The following is a 23,915-nucleotide window of genomic DNA, read 5'->3' on the forward strand; positions in this document are numbered from 1 at the left end:
AGGTTCATTCAGGGTTTTGGCAGAATTTAGGTCCTTGTAGCTGTAGATTTAAAAAAATTTTTTTGGGGGGGGTATTGGAGATTGAACCCAGGGGTACTTTACCACTGAGCCACATCCCCAACACTTTTTAAAAAAAATATTTATTTTTTAGGTGTAGGTGGACACAATACCTTTATTTTATTTTTTTATATGGTGCTGAGGATTAAACCCAGTGCTTCATGCATGCTAGGTGAGCACTTTTTCTCTGAGCCACAACCTCAGTCCCCTCCCAACACTTTTTATATTTCATTTTGAGTCAAAGTCTTGCTAAGTTGTTTAGATCCTTGCTAAGTTATTGAGGCTGGCCTTGAACTTGCAATCTTCCTGCCTCAGCATCCCAAGTTGCTGGGATTATGGGGTATGCCACCTCATCTACCTTTGTGCCTATGGATCTGAAGACCCTGTTTCCTTGACACATGGCCATCCTGGCTTCTATTAGGACCTTACTTGTGTGTGTCTCAAGTCTTTGCCACCAACCAAAGACTCGGCTTTTTAAAGAGTTGATGTATCTATAGATCAGACTCATTGGGATAATCGTCCTCCTTTAAGGTCAGGTGAACCATATAACCTAATCATAGGATTGATGTCACATTCACAGATTCCACCCAGAATTAGAGGGAGTAAATTATCACAGCAGAGTTTTGGGGGTTCATTCTGAGAATTCTGCCTAGCGCAGCTGTAAGTGTTCATTGTGTAATACTGTTGTGAAGGTCACATTTTTGTTATAGTAGACAGCTTTTCTACTCAGGTCTCATCCTATCTTTCTGTCACCCTTCCTTGAACTTCTCCTTTTCTTCCTTTCAAGTAGCTGGCCTCTTTTCTGTCTTTGTAACATGCTTGTCCTTGACCTTACCCTTGACACCCCAGGAAACTGAATTTACCTTTTCTAAAATCATTTCCTAAAATTACCTTCCTTTGTGCTCATCAGTTATATAAGAAATGTTACTTGACTACAGACATTATCACTGTGATCCCTGTGCTTCGGTTCCTGAAGCCCGAGTATTTAATGTGGGATTTAGCTGCTCACAGACATTGGTAAAGTGTTTTTCATCTCTGTGATCTGCAGATAAACGGCATCTTATTTTTTCATGCTTTCCACTGTCACATTAAGATTCAAAGATGTCTCACTGTCTGCAGGTTCAAGAAGTATATTATAGCCCTGTATCTCTCTCAATCATCCTATAGCTAGTAATGCTGCTATAATTCCACTTTATCTCACAGCAGGGTCCAGCAGAGAGCGCATCAGTAATGAAAAACAGTAATTCAAAACTGTGTGTGGTGGAACATTCCGAAGGCTTATAGATCTGTCTGAAGCAACAGGGGACTTCTCAGGCTGCTAGAGAACCAGAATAGGTTATAGCTCCAAAGACTATATAATTCTGCTCACATTGTAGTGTGAAGGCTAACACTGGCAGAAATGGCTAATAGGTCTGGGTTCCACCTCAACTCCTCCAGATGGGATTATTTTTTCCTGGTTAGGACTGTTCACTGAAGAAGAAAATTCTATATAAATACTAAATGTATAATTTGAGAGTCTTCATACACAAAGGGAATTGCAGGATTTGTAGGTATCTTATGAACTAATTTGGAATGAAGATGATATAATTGTCTTTGGTTGTAAGAAAACTTGAGACTTCTGAGTTCTGATGTTGGGTAGAAAATTAAGAAAAGGACCCAGAAGTGGTAGCTAATGCCTGTAATCCCAGCAACTTTGGAGGCTGAAGCAGGAGGATCACGAGTTCAAAGCCAGCCTCAGCAATGGCAAGGTGCTGAACAATTCAGTGAGACCCTGTTTCTAAATAAAATAAAAAATAGGGGGGCTGGGATTGTGGCTCAGCGGTAGAGCGCTCGCCTAGCACGGGCGGGTTCGATCCTCAGCACCAAATAAAAATAAAGGCATTGTGTTGTGTCCATCTACACCTAAAAATATATACATATATATTAAAAAAATAGATGAAAAAAAATAGGGTTGGGAATTTAGCTCAGTGGTTGAGTGCCCCTGAGTTCAATCCCCAAATCCCCAGTACCCCCCCCAAAAAAAAGAAAGAAAGGAAAAGGAGATGTTTATATGATTTATGTATTTGCCATTTGGATGAGATCGTAGTTATGAGCAAGTTTTTGTTTTTTAATTCATTTGTATACTTTATTAAATGCATGCCATTTGCTAGGTAGACAATTTAATGCTTGCATATTATTTAGTACATACATATTATGTACAAACAGTGGACTCTGCCTTTAAGATTCCCATAGTTTTAGTTGGGGAAATAGAGTTTCCAAGAATAGTTTACAGTATTGTGAGGTGAGTACTATTGGAGGTGAGTGCATTGGCATCCAGAGGAGAGTCTGTGTAGCGTTGGAACAGGCTTGCTAAGGGAGGTGACACCTGCTTGGGGTCTTGAAGGAAAGGTAGGAGTTTGTGCCAGGTCAGCAGAGGGTAGTGATGAGCATTTTGGCGCTTATGAGGTGTTGAGGGAGGGTGAGGAGTTTGTTAAGAGTGAAAAGTGGATAGCTAGGGAGGAGGTGGGAGTTAAGAGTGGAAAGGTAGATGGCCTTCAGGTTGTGAAGGTCTTATAGAGATGGTGAGGAACTTGTAAAGATTTTAAGCAGGGACTAATATGGCAAATTTAGCATTGTAGAAAAATAATTGTGAGGTCAGTGTGGAGGATGTGTTAAGGGTAAAGGAGCGGATACCAGAGGCTGGTACCAGTTAGGAGCCTATTGAAAGAAAGCAGGGTATGCCGTATATTCAGGAGGGGATATATCCCATAGATATTTTAGAGGCTTTCTCTACAGTAGGGAAGTTAGTAGTACTTATAGTGTTAGCAGGAAGAGTGAATTAGTTAATAAGTTTAAGATGTTTAGAGCACAACACATAGTTAGTGCTGAATAAGCGTTAGGTGGTATTATACTCATTATAATATTTGTTATACTACAAAGAACTTGTAATAATCCCATGGATTATAGCAGGGAGATGAGGGAAAACATGGCATCAAGTAGCAGCTGAGGCACTAGGGGTGTCTCTCACCTAGCATCCATAGGGCCCTGGGTTTGATCCCTAGTCCTGGGTTGGGTGGGGGGAGGCACCCGAGAATCTACCTTGAATTAGGTTGTTGATTGTATCTATCACAAAATTTACAGTGATCAGTGTCTGTATTTGGGAATAAATGTAGGTTGGTAGGTACATTGTTAACTATGGCTTTCAAACAATTTGTTGAGGCTTGAAAAAGTAGGCTTAAATCTTTATTGTGCTTAAGGAAGGTAAATGGGTACATCCTAGTGAAAAGAGGTGCTCTTTACACCTCTGTGATGGGTGAAGATTTGGAAAATGCATGAGGAAGTTCTTTTTTCTGGTCATTACAAAAGATGATGCTTGAATATTTGTCCTTTGTTGTTAAAAAACTCTCTGCTTTCTTGTAACTATGTTTGAATGATAGAATTTTTAAGCCAGAAGAATCAAAACTCTTCTGAAGCTTTATACAAATTAACAAAGTATTTAATTAGTAACACATAGTGACTCTCAAATCAAAGTCATCTTTCCTTCTCATTCTTAAAGAATAATGCAAATGACTCAGCAGAGCCCAGTTGAGCTCCCAGAGTTGCTTAAAAAGAGAGAGAAGATAGTACTTGTTTAGTGTTGCATAGTCATTTAAAAAGCAAGAAGAGGAGTAAACCTGTATTTATTCCATACTGCTGTGTGCCAGAGACTTCACGTATATTTCATTTAATTCTCAGAACAAAGCTGATATGGAAATAGAATCTACTTTATAGAGGATGAAATTGAGTTTCAGAGTAGCTCAGTAACTCACCTCAGGTCACACTGCTGATAGGTGGCAGAATTGGAACTTGAATATAGACTTGTTTGGTTGCAAAACCAAATGCTCTATTCACCACTCTTATTATTTAAGTAACTCACTTGCTTTATTTAAGTAACTTTCAGATGTGAATGAGGTTTATATCCCTTTCCCAGAGTGGTTTTTTGGAATTTGGCATTGAAATAATAAGGAAAAGAAAATATAATGAGCAATAGAAAATACAGTGAGCAAAACCATGAAGATTCTCCATGGTTTATTTCCTCTTTTTCCTCTTCTTCCTCTCATCCACCCTCTTTTCTTCCTCTTCTTTATTTCTTTTTCCTCCTCCTCCTCTTTTCTTCAGATTGAACCTGGGGTGCTCTACCACTGAGCTACACCCCTAGCCCTTTTCATTTTTTATTTTGACACAGGGTCTTGCTAAGTTGCTGAGGGTCCCACTAAGTTTCTGAGGCTAGCCTGGAACTTGATACCTTCTTGCCTTAGCTTCCCGAGTTGCTGGAATTACAGGTGTATACTGTCTGATTCCTTTTTTTCCTTGCTTAGAATATCAGGAACTGGATTGGTGAATCCTTCAAAATTCCTATTTTGTTAGCAAGACTTACTTATGGATTTTTAAAAATTTATTGGACCTTTGACTTAGAAGTTAAATAGGCTATCTCCCTTATTTTATGGAGGAGGAAATTGAGTCCTAGAAAAGTGAAATGACTTGCCTAATTATGGCTAGTTTGTAACAAGAGTTGGAATTAAAACCTAAGACTATATTTCAGGTCAAGGCACAAACCTTTGTTATACTGGGGATTCCTAAAAGATGATGTATGTGTATATAACTTGAAGATTATTATTTCTTTTTTTGTTTTTGGCAATTCTCATGTACCATCAAAAGCAAAGTGCTATAAATTATTTACAGTATGGGTGCTACACATTTGGATCAGATTCTTAGAAGTTCTTTTCTTAACAATCATGTTAATGGAGCATGACCTTATGGTCCAAGTCTGAAGAAAGACTTCCCTTCTGCTTGCTGACAGCCCTGGCAGATGCACCTACACTATGTTCCCGTCTGTGTGAAAAGGGTGGTTGAACTTTAAGGAAGCAGAGCGAATGCTCCATGGTGGGCTGATCCATACTACTATTTATTGACTTTCCCCTTAGGCTTGACATTTTTAGAACTACATTGCCTGCAGTTCTGCCTCAGTGGGTCCCAGAGTGCTGGATTGAATGAGAAATCAGTGAAGGGCCTGTGTGATGATGTGATGATTGCTAGTGGTAAATCATAAGCTGCAGTTTGATTATACCTGGGACTGCTGAGTCAAGACATGACCTTGAGCTCTGAACTCTGTCTGACTTAGGCCTGCATGCAAGTTTTCTGTGGAGGTAGTTTTCAGACGCAAAAGCTTTCTTTCTTTCTCTTCCCCACCCTTAGATAAGACCTCACATAGCAAATAAAGAAACTGAGGCTTGGAGATGTTATGACTTAGCCATAAAGAAGCACATTTATTTTCATCTTGACAAAACTGCCCTAGGAAATTCCTGTTACTTCATTCTTGACTTCTTTCTACTGGATACAAGGTCAATACCATTAGAATTTTCAGGCGCCAGCCTGGGTGGCCAACCTAATGGAGCAAAATAGTTCCAGCTTCAAATAATGGTGAACTTGGAGCAGGGCCCAGTGTAATTAAGCCCCTGGAGTAAAGAATTGATATTGGTCTTTATTTCACTGAACAGGCTTGTGGCAGGAATATGATATATTCTGAGCAAAGAAACAGTGGCTCTAGAGATTCAAACTTGAAAACAAATTGTCTTTTCTCTTACATTTGCACTTAGAGGTTTATTTGTGTTTTTAAAATAACACACATCAGAAGACTATACCAGATAAGCTGGGTGGGGTCTCGACTACTTGGGAGTCTAAGGCAGGTTTTCACACATTTGAGGCCACCTTCAGCAACTTAGTAGGACTGTATCAAAATAAAAAAGGGTGGAGATGTAGCTCAGTGGAAGAGTGCTTGCCTAGATGTGTGGAGCCCTGGATTCAATACCTAGCACCACAAGAAAAAGAAGAAAAGACTATGCAGAAACAAATGGATGCATTTATAACTAGCAGGCAGGCTGGGAGAAGTAACCTGACTGTTACTCCACACTTCCTCATCTTGCCTGTCTTCTTGCCTTGAAGGATATTCATGTCCTGACTTTTCCGACATCACACACATCCTTAGTTTTGTTTTATCACTCAAATGTATATCCAAAAAAATGCCTTGTAAAACTTTGTTTTTGATTGAACCCTCGGTGGTCTACTGTTGAGCTACATCTGCAGCTCTTTTAAAAAAATATTTTAATTTTGATACAGGGTCTCACTAAATTGCCCAGGTAGCCTTGAACTTATGATCCTCCTGCAACAGCCTCCCAATGCCTGTGATTACAGGGCTCGGTTTAGAAAATGATTTGTGCATTTGTATGGAAGTTGGGTGAGAAGAGCATATGGCTTTGGAGGGCCATCGCTTTCTTTCTTTCTGAACTACTCTAGAGTGAGTTACATATGTCATGGCCCTTTATCCCTAAATACTTCAATATGTACTTCTCAAGAATAGGAATCTTTTAATTTAGTAACTGTAAAGTTCTCAATAAACTTAACACTGATAGTTTTACCTAATTTTACCGTTCACATTCTAATTTTGTCAATTGATCCAGTCATGTCCTTTGTAGCATCCCCCCTCCACTACAGGATCCAGTCTAGGATTATGTTTTGTGTTTACTCATCATTAGTTTCCTTGAATCTGAAACATTTATTTTGTCTTTCTATTTTTGGGTTTTTCTGATATTTCCTCATGAGTAGACTTAGGTTGGGAATGTCTGCGTGAGTACTGCATAAGTGAAGAAATCTCCTTCTCCTGGTATATGACGCACTTTATTGGTGATGATAATTTTGACCCCATCTAGTGAAAGGATTGACTAATTTCATCATGTATAGTTACCACTAATTTTCCTTTCAGCACATAAGCAATTTGTGGGGAGACATTTTAAGACTAGGCAAATATTTTACTCAATAAAATTTCCCCTTAGGTTTAGCACTCTGTAATGATTCCTGCCTTTTTTGCTATATGTCTGCAAAGTTACGATTTTTCCAACTCCAATATTTTTTCGTTTTCTTTTCCTGTTCTGTTCTTCTTTCTTTCTCTCTTTTTTCCTCTTGAAGCACTGGAGATTGAACCCAGAAGCACTATAACTACTGAGATACATTACCAGCCTTTTTAATGTTTTGAGACAGGGTCTCACTAAGTTGTCAAGGCTGGTCTCAAACTTGAGATCCTCCTGCCTCAGGCTCTAGAATAGTTGGGATTATTATAGGTAAGTGCTCCCATACCCAGCCAGTGTTTTTTCTGTTTATCACTTGGCATTCAGTATTCTGCCTTAATAATAACCCTCTCTTCTTATCTGTTATCTATCTTATCGGTTAATGATGCAGAATTACATAATTCTACTTTTCAAATAGCTTATGAAATTATTGCATTTGCTAATTATCGTAGTGCTCACACTATTCCTTATTTAACCAGTGGGGGCCGCTTAAAGCTGGTTCCTGTGTTGGCAACATGCTTTTGTTGTTTTTTTTCCTGGCATTTTCATACTTTCTGGTGTAACAAGGTGTTCTAGGCTTATCTTTCCCTGCTGCAGCCCTGGAGTCATCCACTTCTCCATGAACCCCAGGTTCCTTTTAGTAGGAAGTGGTACCGGAGACCAGAATATGAATATACTGAGGCTGTCTTTTAGTTCTTTCAGTGGATAGATCTAGGAAATATATGTATGTATATGTACAAAAAATGTACATATTTTTATGTGCATACACACACTTACATGTGCATGTATTTATGCGTGTATACTTTAGAAATCAGGAGTTTACAAAGTTGGCCCCAATCTTAGTTCATTCCCACAGGGTCTTTCTTGCTCTCCTCCATTCTATATTTGTATGTCCCTCCCTCCACAGTAAGCATCCTGGCTTCCAACATCATCAACATCTTTATTCATTTACTCAGTCCCATGATGCATATAAAATAGTTTTTATTTGGTTTTCCTATACTTCCCTAAGAAATAAACCTACAAAAAAATCTCAGGAAAAAAAATTCAGGGCTTGTTTGTAGTTTTTACCAATATCTGCTGAAAACTGAGAAATGAAGAATATTGTATTCACTATGTTTTTTTTCTCCCTGTACTGAGGATTGAACTCAGGATCTTAAACATGCTAGGTAAGTGCTCTACCACTGAGCTATATCTCTAGCCTTTTAAAATTTTATTTCAAGTCAGGTCTCACTAAGTGGTCCAGATTGGCCTTTAAGTTGTGATCCTTCTAACTTAGCCTCCTGAGTAGCTGGGATTATAGGCATATGACACTGTGCCTGACTTCATTTCTTTTTTTAATCAGTGAAATTTCACATCTTTTCATGTTTAAATCATTGATTTTTAAAAAACAGTTCTTATATGTTAGGGATATTAGCCCTTTATCTTTTTGGGGGAGGGTGGGTACTGGGGATTGAACTCAGGGGCATTCGACCACTGAGCCATATCTGCAGCTCTAGCCCTTTGAGATAATTTTTTTTTTTTTTTACTTTATGATTTTTTTTTCCTGTGTAACAAAGTTTTCCTTCCTTCCTTTCTTTCTCTTTTTTTGTGATAACGGATTGAACCCAGGGCTCATCCTTGCTAGATTGTATTATCTACATGCTCAGCCCTTTTTGAATTTTTAAAAATTTTGAGATGGGATTTCACTAAGTTGTTGAGACTGACTTTAAACTCGTGATTCTCCTGCCCTCAGCTTCCCAAGTAAGTGGGATTATAGGTATGTACCACCATATCCTGCTTAGTCAAATTTACCAGTCTTTTATTGCAACTGGAATTAAAATGTTAGTTTGAAAGCTTTTTTCTACCTTCAGATAAAGGAAGAATTTGTGTTTTTTTCTGATACTTGTGTTTTTCAGTTTTTTACATTTCAGTCTTTGATTTGGAGTTTATTCTTGTGTAAAATGCAAAGATGGATATAATTGTGTTATTTTTCCAAATGGCTGTCTAATTGCCTGAACATAATTATTTGTAGGGATGTAGCTCAATGGTAGAGTGCTTGCCTGGCATGCCTGAGCCCTGGCTTCTATCCTTAGTGCCTCAAAAAACAAAACACATTTGTCCCATTGATTTGATGTGCCATCTTCATCAGATTTTCAGTGTAATCATAGTATTTTTAACTTTATAGGTTGAAAAACCTTTGGAAAGTCATTAGATCAAATAAGATACAACCACATATAAAGTATTCAGTAAGGAGAACTTCCTGAGTTATAGGTGATAATTTGCTTCAGGGTTGTTAGGATGCTTTTAGAAAAGAAATGGCACAGACACATATTTATATATAATAGCTTTATTGAGGTGTATTTTAACATATCATAAAATTTACCCAATTTAAGTATAAAACTTAGTGATTTTTAGTAAATTTACAGAGTTGTGCAGTCATCACCACAATCAAGTTTTAGAAGATTTCTATCACCCCAGAAAGATCCCTTGTGCCTTTTTGCAGTCCCACACTCACCCTAGGCAACAGTTTATCTACTTTTCATTTCTGTGGGTTTGCCTTCTCTGGACATTTCAAATAAATGGAATTATATAATAATTTATTTTTTTAAATCCGGCTTTTACTTAACATATTATTTTAATGTTATCTATATAGTTGCATGTAGTTGATTACATTTTTTGGATGGATAGGATTCTGTCTTTTGCTTATATTACATTTAATTATTAATTATTATCATTAATATGGTTATGTTACATTTTATTATTTATTTGCCATCTGGATATTTGGATTATTTCTACTCTAGGGCTATCATAAATAATACTGTTTATGAAATTCCTTGCAAGCCTTTATGTATCCTTTGTTTTTATTTCATTGGGGAGAATCTACAAGTGAAATGCCTGGGTTGCACTGTAAACTTATGTTCAACTTTTTGAGTAATTGGTGAACAATTTTCCAAAGTGTCTGTCTAATTTTACATTTACATGTTACATAACTTAGAAACTGCTTAGTTTCTCTAAATCCTTATTGTTTTCATTAACTTTTTCATTGCTGGGACCAAAATACTTGACAAGAACAATTTAGAGGAGAAAAACTTGATTTTTCGCTCAGGGTTTCACAGGTTCAGTCCATGGTCAGCCAACTCCATAGCTCTGGGCCCAAGACAGAATATCATGGTGGAAGGGTGTGGTGGAGGAAAGCAGCTCAGGAAGTAGAGAGAGAGCTTCACTCATCAGGGATAAAATATAAACCCAAGAGTCATGATCCCAGTGACCCCCCTCCTTCTGCCACATCCTTCCTGCTCAGTAGCCACCCAGTTAATCTATATCAGTGGATTAATCCACTGATTAGGTTATACTCTCATAGTCCAACCATTTCATCCCTGAACATTCCTGTATCTGTCTCACATGTGAGCTTTTGGGGCACCTCATATCTAATCATAACACTTTTCCACACTCGCTGTTGTTGTATCTTTTTGATTGTATTTTATAGTCATTCTAGTGAGTGTGAAGTGATACCTCACTTTGGTTTTGAGTTACATTTCCTTATTGACTAATGATGTCAAGCACCTTTTTATGTTCATTAGTAATTCATATATCTATTTTCTTTGGTGAAATTTCTATTTATGTTTTTTCCTCACTTAAAATTTGGATTGTGTGTCTTTTTATTACTTAATTATTTTTTCTCTTTTTGTACTGGAAATTGAACTGTTGTGTGTTTTTTAATTTTTTAAAAAATTTTTGAAATTTAATAATTTTTTGAAACAGAGTCTCACTAAGTTGCTTAGGGCCTCAATAAGTTGCTGAAGCTGGCTTTGAACTTGGAATCCTTCTACCTCAGCCTCCTGAGTCATTAGGCTCACAGGTGTGTGCCACTGTCCATCTTATTATCAAATTATTAAGAATTTTTAGCCAGGCACAGTTGACTGCACCTATAATCCCAGATACTCAGCAGGTTGAAGTGGGCGGATTACTTGAGCCCTGGAGTTGAGACTAGCCTGGCCATCATAGGGAGATCCTGTATAAAAGTTAAAAAAAAAAGTTTATATTTATTATGATTTGTAAATACTTTTTTCCCCAATGTTTTTCTCTGTGGCTTAACTTTTCATTTTCTCAGTGATGCCTTTTGAAGCACAGGTTTTTATTTTTTTTATGGTACTGGGAATTGTACCCAGGGCCACTCTACTGCTGAGCTACATCCCCATTCCTTTTTAATCTTTTAATTTTGAGACAGGGTCTCACTGATTTGCTGAGGCTGGCCTCCAAGTTGTGATCATCCTGTCTTGGCCTCACGAATCTCTGGGATTGTAGGTGTGTACCACCATGCCCAGGAAAGCACAGGTTTTTCTTTTCATCAAGTTCAATTTATTTGTTTTTTTCTTTAATGGGTCATGGTTTTGGTGTCATATTTTAGAAAAGAAAGATATTAAAACTACTTTTCTCCTTATAAAATTTGATTTCTTTTATACCCAGAACTAATTTAGTGATTAGACCCATTCATCATGTGAGTGTTGCTGAAATACGTGAAGACTTGCTTCTCAGACTTACTTGCCTCTCATTGGTGGTTCTGTTTTCCAACCTCCTTTGGGCAACTGGCAGGCTTTGGGGCCTGACCACCTGGGTTTGACTTTTTTATTTCATCCCTTCTCAGCATAGCGACCTTGGGAAAGTGGCTTACTTTGTCACTGCCTCAGTTTCCTGGTTGATAATAGTACTCAGAGTACATCTATAAAGTGTATAGAAGATGCCTGGAGCAGAGTAAGGACCCAACAAATTAGCCATTATTAGGAGAGCAATTCTCAGTGCTCTTTGGGATGGGTTTGTGCATATTAGAATCATTTGTGGGAGCTTTGCATGCCTTTTCTAGAGTGACATGTTGTGCCTGGGGTTAGAGCAGCTGAGTGATAAGCCTTGCACTTAGCCTTCCTTGACACTTTTAAAGCTGATTGTTTTTTAAAATCACTTTCATTAAAATGAAGCAATTTGGGTTGATGTGTGGAATCACAAAACTCTTCATCAGATTTAAAAATAGCTCAAGCTCTATTAACACATAGAAAATGAATAATCTATTAAGTACTGTTGCCAAGGCAAAAATTAGGCAGTAAATTTAGGCAAGCCAAGAACAGGATGCACACTGTCTGTGTGTTTGATAAATACATCTCTCTCTGCCTTTGGGGTGTTTTTTTTTTTTTTTTTTAACGAGGCCAGAGATCTGATTAGGGAACTTGCAATTCAAAGAATTCCTGCTTTGCTCATATTAGAGGATAGTCTCAGCTTTTTTCTGGTTTTCATTTACAGAAGGAGATAATGATATTTGAGACTTACCTGCTTTTTAAAAAAATATTTTTTTAGTTGTATCTCTGCTATTTATTTATTTATTTTCATGTGGTGCTGAGGATTGAAACCAGTGCCTCACGCATGCAAGGCAAGTGCTCAACCAGTGAGTGACAGCCCCAGCCTGAGACTTACCTACTTTTAAAAGGGATTCGTGATCTGATATGTTCACTAGTGTAAAAATATATATAAAAGCCAAACATAGTGACACATCATAGTCCCAGCTACTCAGGAGGCTGGGAAAGGAGGATCACTTGAGTGCACAAGTTCAACATCAGCCTGGGCAACATAGTGAAACCACATCTCAAAAAAGGGAAAGAAAGAAAAACATGTAAAGAACTCTTAAAACTTGACAATAAAAAGACAATTTAAAAATAGACAAAGGAGGGGCTGAGGTTGTGGCTCAGTGGTAGAGCACTTGCATAGCATGTGCGAGGCCCTGGGTTCGATCCTCAGCACCACATAAAAATAAATAAATAAAATAAAAATATTAAAAAAATAGACAAAGGAATTAAATAGATATTTCTTCAAAGAAGGTATACAAATGTCAATTGGACACATTGAAAAATGTTCAACAGGGGGCTGGGGATGTGGCTCAAGCGGTAGCGCGCTCGCCTGGCATGTGTACAGCCCGGGTTCGATCCTCAGCACCACATACAAACAAAGATGTTGTGTCTGCCAAAAACTAAAAAATAAATATTAAAATTCTCTCTCTCTCTCTCTCTCTCTCTCTAAAAAAAAAAAAAAGAAAAATGTTCAACAGCATTGGTCAACACATGACATAAGTCAAAACCGTGACAGTATCACTTCACAGTAGGATGGCTGTAATTTTTTTTTTTTTTAAGGAAGTTAATAAGTGTTGGTGGATGTGGAAAACCTTATATATATATACATTGTTACTAGGAGCATTGCGACAACTGTGGAACATGGTTTGGTGGTCCTTAAAAAGCTAGACATAGGGTCGAGGGTATAGGTCAGTGGTAGAACATATGCTTAGCATGCTCACGGGCCTGGGTTCAATTGCCAGCACCAAAACAGAAGAGGAAAAGAAGAAATTTAAATAGAGAATTACCATGTGACCTAGCAGTTCCACTCCTGGGTGTGAGCCTGAAGAACTTGAAAATATTTGTCAATGCAGATAGTTGTACACACGTGTTCATAGCAGCACTATTTATAATAGCCAAAAGGTGCAATATCCCAAATGCCCATTTGGGATGAATTTACAAACAAATAGTGGTATATGTGTAACACTAGCATATTGTTCAACCCTGGAAAGAAATGAAATACTTTCACATAGTTACAATGTGGATCTACCTGGAAAACATCATGCTAAATAAAAGAAGCTAGTCACAAAGATCACATATTGTATGATTCCCGCCCCCCACCCCTGGCTTTTTTTGCTATATTCAGAATAGGCAAATCCAGAGAGACAGAAAGCAAATTAATGGTTACTGGGGATGGGGAATGGAGAGGGATTATTTACTTAGTGGATACAGAATGTTTTGATGGGTGATGAAAAGCTTTTTATTTATTTGAAACTAAAGAAGAACTGGTGGTTGTGTCACATTGTGAATTTTTTGAACACTACTCAATTATACACTTTAAAGTGGTTAATTGGGTGTTAAACAAATTGTACCTCAGTAAAAAAAAAACAAAAGATACATGAGGTGTACTTGTCTTTTCTGCTTCCTAGAGGCAAAGTTATTAAAGGACAGGGAATGACAATGCCAGGAAAAGATGACCATGTTTGATGTGCCAATTCCATTATCTAAATATTTCTCCAAATTCATTTTTCACTCATCTTTTTGCCTGGTAGAATTTATTCTTTGTTTGTTTGTTTGTTTGTTTGTTTGTGGTGTAAGGCATCAAACCTAGGGTCTCAATCTACCACTGAGCTATGTCCTGAGCCCTCAGAATTTATTTTCAGTACAAAGTATTATACCTGAAAATACTGTAATATCTACTAAAAAATGAAATAGTCCTTTTTTTTTTAATAAAAAGTATGTTACTCTTTGGGGGCACCCATTAAAAAGGTCCACTTGCCCTGATACTAATAAAGCTGGTAAGGACCAAAAGATATTCTTAAACCTACATTTAGATGGTGTTTTGTTTTTCCTGGGCCAAGCCAATTTATCAGGCTAGTGTTTCCTTATTTATTTGTTTAGGGTGCTAGGAACTGAACTGAGGGCCTTGCACACACACTAAGTAACAATCTACCATGGAGCAACATGTCTAGTCCCTGAGCACTTTTTTCTCTCCAGTACTGGGGATTGGACTTGGGTGCTTTACCACTGGGTTACACCCCACCCTAGCCATTCCTATTTTTTCTTTTAGGGTGGGGTCTTGCTAAGTTTCTGAGGCTGGCCTGGCAATTATGATCCATCTGCCTTAACCCTCCAAGTAGCTGTGATTACAGGTGTGTACCACCACATCTGGCTCTTAAGTACTTTTTTATTGAGGTAAAATTCACATAACATTGAATTAACCATTTTAAAGTAAACAGTTCAGTGGCGTTTAGTACATTTATGTTGTGTAACTATTAGCTCTGTATTGTTCCATAACATTTTTATCACCTCAAAAGGAAATCCCATATCTGTTAAGCATTTGCTCCCTAATCACCTGGTCTCTAGAAACCACCCATTTGTGTCCTGTCTCTGTGTATACCTCACGTAGATATTTCATATAAATGGAGTAATACAACATGTGTTCTCTTATGCCTGGCTTCTTTCATTTAACATCACGTTTTCAAGGTTTATTCATATTGTAGCATGTATCAGTACTTCACTCCTATTTATAGCTGAATAATAATCTATTATAAACAATTTGTTTATCCATTAATTTGCTGATGTACGTTTGGACTGTTTTCCACTTTTAGCCACGTGAATAGAGCTTCTGGGAACATGCTTGTACGTGTGTTTGAGTTTCTTTTTCATTTCTTTTTGGGCACATTCCTAGGAGTAGAATTGCTGGGTCATGTGGTAACTCTGTGAACTTTTTGAGTAACTGCCCAAGTGTTTTTCACAGTGGCTGAATCATTTTCCCTTTCTCGCATTGTATTTGGGTTTCAATTTCTGCACATCCTTGCCAGCAGTTGTTTTTTTCCCCATTATTTTGAGTATAGCCAGCCTAGTTGGTATGAATTGGTACCTCATTGTGGTTTTGATTTGCGTTTTCCTAAATGACTAGTGATGTTGAACATCTTCATGTGCTTTTTAGCCATTTGTAATAGGTATTTATTTATCTATATTACTTTCTTGAGAGTATCTGTTGATGCACAGTTTTTTTCTTAAAATATTTATTTTTTTAGTTGGGCACAATACCTTTATTTTATTTATTTTTATGTGGTGCTGAGGATCAAAACTAGGGAGGCGAGTGCTCTACTACTGAGCCACAACCCCAATCCTGATGCACATTTTTAATTTTGATGAAGTCAAATTTATCTCTTTTGTTGTATACACTTTTGGTGTCATAGCTAAGAATCCATTGCCAAATTCAATGTTATAAAAATTTAGTTTTATTTTTTTCCTAAGAGAAACTTTAGCTTTAGCTTTACTAATTTTAGGTCATTGACCCATTTTGAATTAATTTTTCTGTATAGTAAGGGTCTACTTTCACTCTTTTCCATGTGGATATTCACTTGCCCAAGCATCATTTGTTAAAGAGACTGTTCTTTCCCCATCGAATGGTCTTGCCACCTTATTGAAAATGAGTCGGTCATATTTGTATGGGTTTATTTCTGAGGTCTCAGTTCTGTTCTAGCCATTTATTTTTAAATTTTTTCTTTGAGGTATTGGGGGTTGAACCCAGTGGTGCTCTACCACTGAGCCACATCCCTACCCCTTTTATTAATTTTTTTCTAAAATTTTTTTTAATGTGGACACAATATCTTTATTTTATTTATTTTTATGTGGTGCTGAGGATTGAACCCGGTGCCTCACATGTGTGAGGCAAGCACTGTGTTGCTGAGCTATAACCCCAGTCCTCCTAGCCCTTTTATTTTGAGACCGTCTTGCTCTATTGCTGGGGCTGGCCTTGAATGTACCTCAGCCTCCTGAGTAACTGGGATTCCAGGTGTGTGCCACTACATCTGGCACCATTTACTTTTGTATAAGCTGAATTTCTTGTTTTTATCCCTATGATTATAGGATCGTGGGGTTGATAGCTCCATTTTCCAGAATCCCAAGAAACTTCACCTAACTATTGGGATGTTGGTGCTTTTGAGTGAGCAAGAGATCCAGCAGACATGTGAGATGCTACAGCGCTGTAAGGAGGAGTTTATTAAGTGAGTGATCTGCAAAAGTGGGGAAGGGTGGTAAACCTGGGTTGGCTTCTTTTTGGTATCACAGACTTGTTTTTGGACTAGATGACATAGGAACAAGGTTTGTCAGCTCTCCCATTTGTGGCACTTAACATTGGACTACCTCCACAATGAGACATTACTACAAAGTTAATGGCTTGAAAGCACACAAATTTATTATCTGTGTGTCAGAAAACCTTTCTGAGTTTCACTGGGTTGAAGTGATGGTGTTGGCAGGGTTGTAGTTCTTTCTGGAGACTGTAGGTAATAATCTATTTCTTTGCCTTTAAAGGTCAGCTTCCAGAGGCTGCCCGCCATCCTTGGCTAGTGGTCCCTTTTTTTCATCTTCAACTTCAGTAGCATTGCATCTCTCTGACCCTTCTGTTGTCAAATCTCTCTCTGTGGCCACAGCAGGTTGTTGGCTTTAAGAACTCGTGTAATTTGATGAAACCCACCTAGGTAATCCAGGCTGATCACCCATATCAAGCTCCATAGCCTGAATCACATCTGTAAGATATTTATGGTAGTATATTTACAAATTACAGAGAATAGATGTGGGCATCTGTGGAGGGCTGTTATTTATTCTGTCTACCACATTAGCTCAAACAGTACAGTAGCATTCTCTAGAAAAGTCTTTACTGTACTTCAGAACACTTTCTTTTCTTCCTTTTTTTCCCGCTTGATACCAGGGATTGAATCCAGGGGTGCTGTGTCACTAAGCTACATCCCCAGTCTTGTATTTTTTGTTTAGAGATAGAATCTTGGTAAGTTGCTGAGGCTGACTTGAAACTTGCTGTCCTCCTGCCTCAGCTTCCCTAGAATTATAAGTGTGTGGAACCATGCCTGGCTTCTTTTTATTATTTTTTGAGACAGTGTCTTATTTTGTTACCGAAAATGGCCTCAAAATCCCAAACCTCAAACCTCCTTTCTGAGCCTCCCGAGTAGCTGAAATTGCAGGCATGCACCACTGTGCCTGGCTCCTCAGTAGGCCCCCCCAATTTTCTTTTTTTTAAATATTTTTATTTTTTAGTTTTAGTTATACGATGACAGTAGAATGTATTTTGGCAGAATATACATTCATAATTAGGTTCTATATAGATTTCCACTCTTTTGGTCCTATATGACGTGGAATTATCCTAGTTGTATATACAAATACAAGACTAGGACAGATATGTCCAGTTAATTCTACTTTCCTGTTCCTCTCCCCACTCCCTTTGGCTAGTCCAGTGGATTTCTGTAATTCCCGACTCTTACATCTCTTGTTTTGTTTTGTGTTAGCATCCACAAATCAGAGAGAACATTCACCCTTTGGTGTTTGGGGATTGGCTTATTTCACTTAGCATGACATTTTCCAGTTCTGTCCATTTACCAGCAAATGCTGTAATTTCATTCTTTTTTATGGCTGAGTAATATTCCATTGTGTATATATACCACATTTTTTTTTTTTTTAAATCTATTCATTTGTTGAAGGACACCTAGGTTATTCCCATAGCTTCGCTATTGTGAGTTGAGCTGCTATAAACATGGATATGGCTGTATCACTGTAGTATGCTGTTGTAAGTCCTTTGGGTATAGACTGAAGAGTGGGATAACTGGGTCAAATGGTGGTTCTATTACAAGTTTTCTGAGGAATCTCCATACTGCTTTCTAGAGTGGTTACACCAATTTGCTGTCCCACCAACAACGTATGAGAGCACCTTTCTCCCCGTATCCTCTCCACACATTTTCTTCTTTTTCTATTTTTTTGGGGGTGGGGGGTACTGGGGATTGAACCCAGGGGTGCTTAACCACTAAACCACATCTCCAGCTTTTTTTATTTTTCGTTTTGAGACAAGGTCTCACTAAGTTGCTTAGGGCCTCGCTAAGTTACTGAGGCTGACTTTGAACTTGAGATTCTTCTCTCCTCAGCCTCTCCACTCACTGGGATTACAGGCATGTGCCACCATGCCTGGCTTTCTTCCTTTTTTAAAAGATGGAATCTGGTTATGTTGCCCAGGCTGGCCACAAATTCCTGGGCTAAAGTGATCCTTTTGCTTCAGCCTTTGAAGTACATCAGACTACAGGTGTGCACCACTGCATCTGGTCATTTTTCGTTTTTTGAATTCCAAGTAATTTTATTTGAGTCAGTAAGGATATAAAATTGTTCAAGCAATTTGCATTGATTCATGCAAAATTCTGGGGACAAAATTGTTCTTTTTCATACATGTGTAAAAATTTAATTTACACATATATCTGATGTCACAGCTTTTTTTCAGAGAACATTCTCTTCCCCTCTCACTTCACTCCTTTTATTTAAGATGGGGGAAGAAGAGAAATTTGAAAGCTGACTTACTCAAGTAGATTTTAAAAATTTCATGATTATGTGCAGGTCTCACACTTTTTTTTTTTTTTTTATTGGTGGTCTCACACTTTTCTAACATGACAGTTTAAGTCTTGTTCTTCACTCATGATAGACATGTCTGTTTTTTTCACAATTTTGCCTAAAATTCAAAATAATTTGGTGTTCATCATTAGGTGTTTGTAGTTGTACTTGTACAAAATAAAACTTTATGCTGTGTTTTGCAAAGCAGGACAGTTTTACCTGGTTGAAGTTCTAATACTTTAAAATATTCCCAGTTCAATTTTTGCTAAACTGAATTGAAAGCAGTTGTATTTTCTTGTCTGGCATTGGGATAATCCTGCTAAGAAAAATATTAAAAGTAGATAAAATATTTTTTAGAGAGGAATTTGCTCTTCTTACCTTATGAAAATCAGGTCACAGGTTTTAATCACTGAAGGTTTATCCTAAGCTAGGTGAAGCTTTAGCTGAGTTTCTCCCTTTTGTATTTCTTAGCGCCTTTTGTGACTAAATGCCAAATCTGAGCCTTTAAGCATGTCAAAGTTGGTGTGCATGAGAATAAAGAGCAATCTTAATAGTTCCTAAGAATTTCTGACATGACAGGATAAAAACAGTAATTGTAGTTTTTCAAATTCAGCAAAGCTTTTGAAATAGGACAAAGTTACCCTGCCAAAAATCTGTGGTGCCTGCAAAAATTTGTTTGAAGATGCACTTTTCAAAAAGCTGGAAAGCTTTGAAACAAGAAAGTAAAATAAAGCAGCTGTCTCTAACACTCTTTTTCTACCTTCCCCCTGCCAAATGTACTTGTTTAAAAAGTGTATAGTACAAAATTATTCTGAGAAAGAAGATGAGAATTAGAATTGGTTGTGGGAATGTTTAGAAGTCTTGTTTCCCTAAATGGAAGAGATATCTCCTTGAAGATAAAAATATTTGCATTTCTCAAATTACTGGAGATGTTGAACATTTTTTCTTATATTTTTGACCATTTATATTTCTTCTTTGAAGTACCTGTTCAGTTCCTTTGCCCATTTATTGATCGGGTTATTTTATTTTTATTTTTTTGCATTATATTTTTTTTGAGTTCTTCATATTTCCTGGAGATGATGCTTTATCTGAGGTACAGGTGGCAAAGATTTTTACCCAGTCTGTAGGCTCTTTCTTCATGCTCTTGATTGTTTACTGTGAAGAAGCTTTTTAGTTTGATGCCACCCCAGTTATTGATTATCAATTTCACTTCTTGCACTTTAGGAGTCTTATTAAAGAAGTCAGTTCCTGAGCCAGTGTGCAGGAGTACTGCGCCTACCTTTTCTTCTGGTATGTGCAGGGTCTCTGGTCTAATACCTAGGTCCTTGATCCACTTTGAGCTGAGTTTTGTGCAGGGTTGAGATAGGGGTTAAATTTCATTCTACTACATATGGATTTCCAGTCTTGCCAGCATCATTTGTTGAAGAGGCTATCTTTTCTCCAATGTACATTATTAGTGCCTTTGTTTAGTATGAGGTAACTGTATTTTTGTGGGTTTGTCTCTGTGTCTTCTGTTCCATTCCAGTGGTCTTCTTGCCTGTTTTGGTGCCAATACCATGCTGGTTTTGTTACTATAGCACTATTATATAATTTTAGGTATTTGTTTTCACTAAGGATTGTTTGGCTATTCTGGGCCTCTTGTTTTTAGCAATTAGAGAAATGAAAATTAAAACTACACTGAGATTTCATTTGACTCCAGTCAGAATGACAATTATCAAGAATACAAACAGCAATAAATGTTGGTGAGGATGTGGGGAAAAAGGTACACTTATACATTGCCCGTGGGACTGCAAATTCATGCAGCCATTCTGGAAAGCAGTATGGAGATTCCTCAAAAAATTAGAAATGGAACCACCATTTGCATTTCTCAAATTACTGGAGATGTTCAACATTTTTTCATAATTTTTTGGCCATTTATATTTCTTCTGTGAAGCACCTGTTCAGTTCCTTTGCTCACTTATTGATTGGGTTATTTGATTTTTTTGGTGTTATATTTTTTGAATTCTTCATATTTCCTGGTATACATCCAAAGGAGTTAAAAAAAATCAACATACTACAGTGACATAGCCACATCAATGTTTATAGCAGCTCAATTCACAATAGCTAAGCTATGGAACCAACCTAGGTGCCCTTCAACAGATGAAGGGATAAAGAAAATGTGATATGTAAACATAGTGGAGTATTACTCAGCCATAAAGAAGAATAACTTTATGGCATTTGCCAGCAATGATCTGGAGACTATCATGCTAAATGAAGTAAGCCAGTCCCAAAAAACCAAAGGTTGAATGTTTTCTCAAATAGGTGAAAGCTAACCCACAGTAAGGGGGGACTGTGAGGGAAAGAATAGAAATGCAGTGGGGAATGGGGGGGAAGGGAAGGGGATAAGCAAAGGAAAGCCATTGGAATGAATCTGACTTAGTTTTCCCATGTACATATATGGAAACTACACAGTGAATCCCACCACCACGTACAGCCATAAGAATGGGACTCTAAATTGGGTTCCAGCACATGCCTTTAATCCCAGCGGCTCAGGAGGCTGAGACAGGAGGATTGTGAGTTCAAAGCCAGCCTCAGCAATGGTGAGGGCACTAAGCAACTCAGTGAGACCCTGTCTCTAAATAAAATACAAAATAGGGCTGGGGATGTGGCTCAGTGGTCGAGTGTCCCTGAGTTCAATCCCTGGTACCAAAAAAACAAAGATATATTCCATGCTTATATAATAATACCAAAATGAATTCATATATAACTAAAAAGAACCAATAAAAAATAAAGAAAAAGTACTTTTATTAAAACCCTGGTAAGTAAATAATTTCATCTGACTTTTTTTTCCTTTATTCTTGCTCTTTGACCTTAATATTTTCACTTAGTATATTTAGAAAAAATATCAGTACATAATGCCATTTCTTAGCTGCACACTTTATATTCCCCAATTTAACTGTGAAAAGGAAAACATTGAAACTAAATAGACTAGTGCATAATTTGCTGTAGCTTAATATTATGGCATTTTAAATTGGAGTATTAAAATAAATGTGGCTTATATTGGAATTTGAGTACAACTACTGTGCTATCTAGATATTTTAAAGAAATGGGTAGTTAGTTGTGTATGTTTAAATTGGGGGCAGTAGCTTTTAAATTTAAAGGATGCTATCTAAGCAGGAACAGGATTTTCATTTCAGTTGTTAGGCTAAAGGCTCATGTAGCTATATAGATTTTGAATGAATTATTCAGTGTTTAGCAAAGCTGAAGCTTTAAATGTGTCCCTTGTGACTTTTCTTTGTGAGCTGTGGGATGGAAACAGCACAGTAGCTCTGAGTATATAGCCTGACACATGTGTAGCACACTTCTTTTAGCTCCTTTGTCACCCTACTTGTGCCTGAGTGTTCTCTAATAGGCCTTGAGTCCAACCATATAAGTTTAAAAGGCACAAGAAAGAGGAGAAAGGAGAAGTTATATGAACAAATGTGAATTCATGATTATTATTTTTTAAAATATTTTTTAGTTGTCATTGGACCTTTATTTATAGGCAGTGTTGAGAATTGAACCCAGTGCCTCACACATGCTAGGTAAGCCTCTATTACTGAGCCACAACCCCAGCCCTCCATTTTGTTTGCTTATTTTTATGTGGTGCTGAGGATCAAACCCAGTGCCTCACATGTGTGAGGCAAGCACTCTGCCACTGAGCCCCAGCCCCAGCCCCTAAATTCATGATTATTGCCTCAGGTGTCATTCAGATGAAAACCTGAATAGTTTGGCCACAAGACAAAGAACATTCGTCAGGCAAACCATTGGGTTTCTCTCCTGCTCTTTCATGTTCTTGATATGTCTTAGGAGTAGGGTGCAAGAGTTTTTGGTTCTTCTCTAAAGCAGGAGGCTTTGGATCCTGCTTGTTTATAGTGAGGACATATATACAAATGAATTGTTAAAGTCAAGGGAATGGGGATGTAGCTCAGGTGTGCTTAGCATGTCTAAAGACCTAAGTTCCGTTCCCACCTAACTTCTTTTAGCTCCTAAAAACCAAAAACCAGCCAGCCAACCAACCAACCAACAAAAATAGGTAAAATCAGAGAGATCAGAAACTGTAAGGATAGAATTGGTGGAAAATTCTACCTGAAAATCAAGGTAAGATAGTAATTGTATTTACTCAAACTAAATTTAGTCTACTCAAACTAAATTTTAAAAAGTGACACACTGATTTTGTTATAGTTGTTACCAGATAAAAAGCAGTATAACAATTTTGTAGAACAATTCAACTTCAGGGCTGCAGAAGCCCTGAGTACAGTTTACTGACCCAAAAAGAAAGAACTTGGAGGATTTGACAGAAAGGATTTGGATATTTTATTACTCAGGAGCTCTTAGCAGCAGGAGGCCAGTGTACAAATGTGGGCTGCACACTTAACAGCAGGAGGAATAGATAGAGGACAGACTGCGTGCCAGCTGAACATTTGGAACTCTTCAGAGTTCACGACTTTACTTCACACCCAAGGTTGTTCTGCTTTGATTCTCACCTAAAGATTGGAGACAAGGGAGGTGGTCAGCTGGAACTCCTGGAAATTGAAGATATAACATTAAATATAATATAATTAAAAACATTTTAGTGAGAAACTGAATGTTATGGTACTTTTTGGTGATCTAACTATGCAGAGTTAGAGTTTCAAAAACATAAGTGAAGCTGGAATCCCATGGCATGTGCTTGTGGTCTCAGATTTTCAGGAGGATTGCTTTTAGTCCTGGAGTTTAGGTCCAACAAGACTTTAGCTCTTAAAAAAAAAATGGTGTGTGTGTGTATTGGAATGGAAATGTACTGTATTATTGATGGTCTGAGATGAGCTTGGCTTGTGTTTTGAAGTACCCAGCTTCATGCATACCTATAATCCCAGCTAACTTGGAAGGCTGAGGTAGGAGGATTGCAAGTTTGAGGCCAGCCTCAGCAACTTAGTGAGACCTTGTCTCAAAATAAATAAAAAGGGATGGGAAGGTATCTCAGTGGTAGGTAGCCCCTGGTTGAATCCCCAGTACAAAAAAAAAAAAAAAA

At 37.6% G+C, this 23,915-nt stretch overlaps 1 protein-coding gene across 6 annotated transcripts in view; it reads left to right on the top strand.

Annotated features, from left to right (window-relative positions):
- The window catches only part of Ascc1 (activating signal cointegrator 1 complex subunit 1), a 94,974-nt gene that overhangs the window by 19,669 nt on the left and 51,390 nt on the right, over positions 1–23,915 (top strand). For all 6 annotated transcript variants that reach the window (XM_048809297.1, XM_048809296.1, XM_048809291.1 and 3 more), the window contains exon 6: positions 16,370–16,506. In XM_048809297.1, coding sequence (XP_048665254.1) covers positions 16,370–16,506 — 137 coding nt within the window. The remainder of the gene's footprint in view (positions 1–16,369; positions 16,507–23,915) is intronic.

The sequence above is a fragment of the Marmota marmota genome, unplaced genomic scaffold (assembly GCF_001458135.2).
Source record: "Marmota marmota marmota unplaced genomic scaffold, marMar, whole genome shotgun sequence".
Taxonomy (NCBI): Eukaryota; Metazoa; Chordata; class Mammalia; order Rodentia; family Sciuridae; genus Marmota; species Marmota marmota.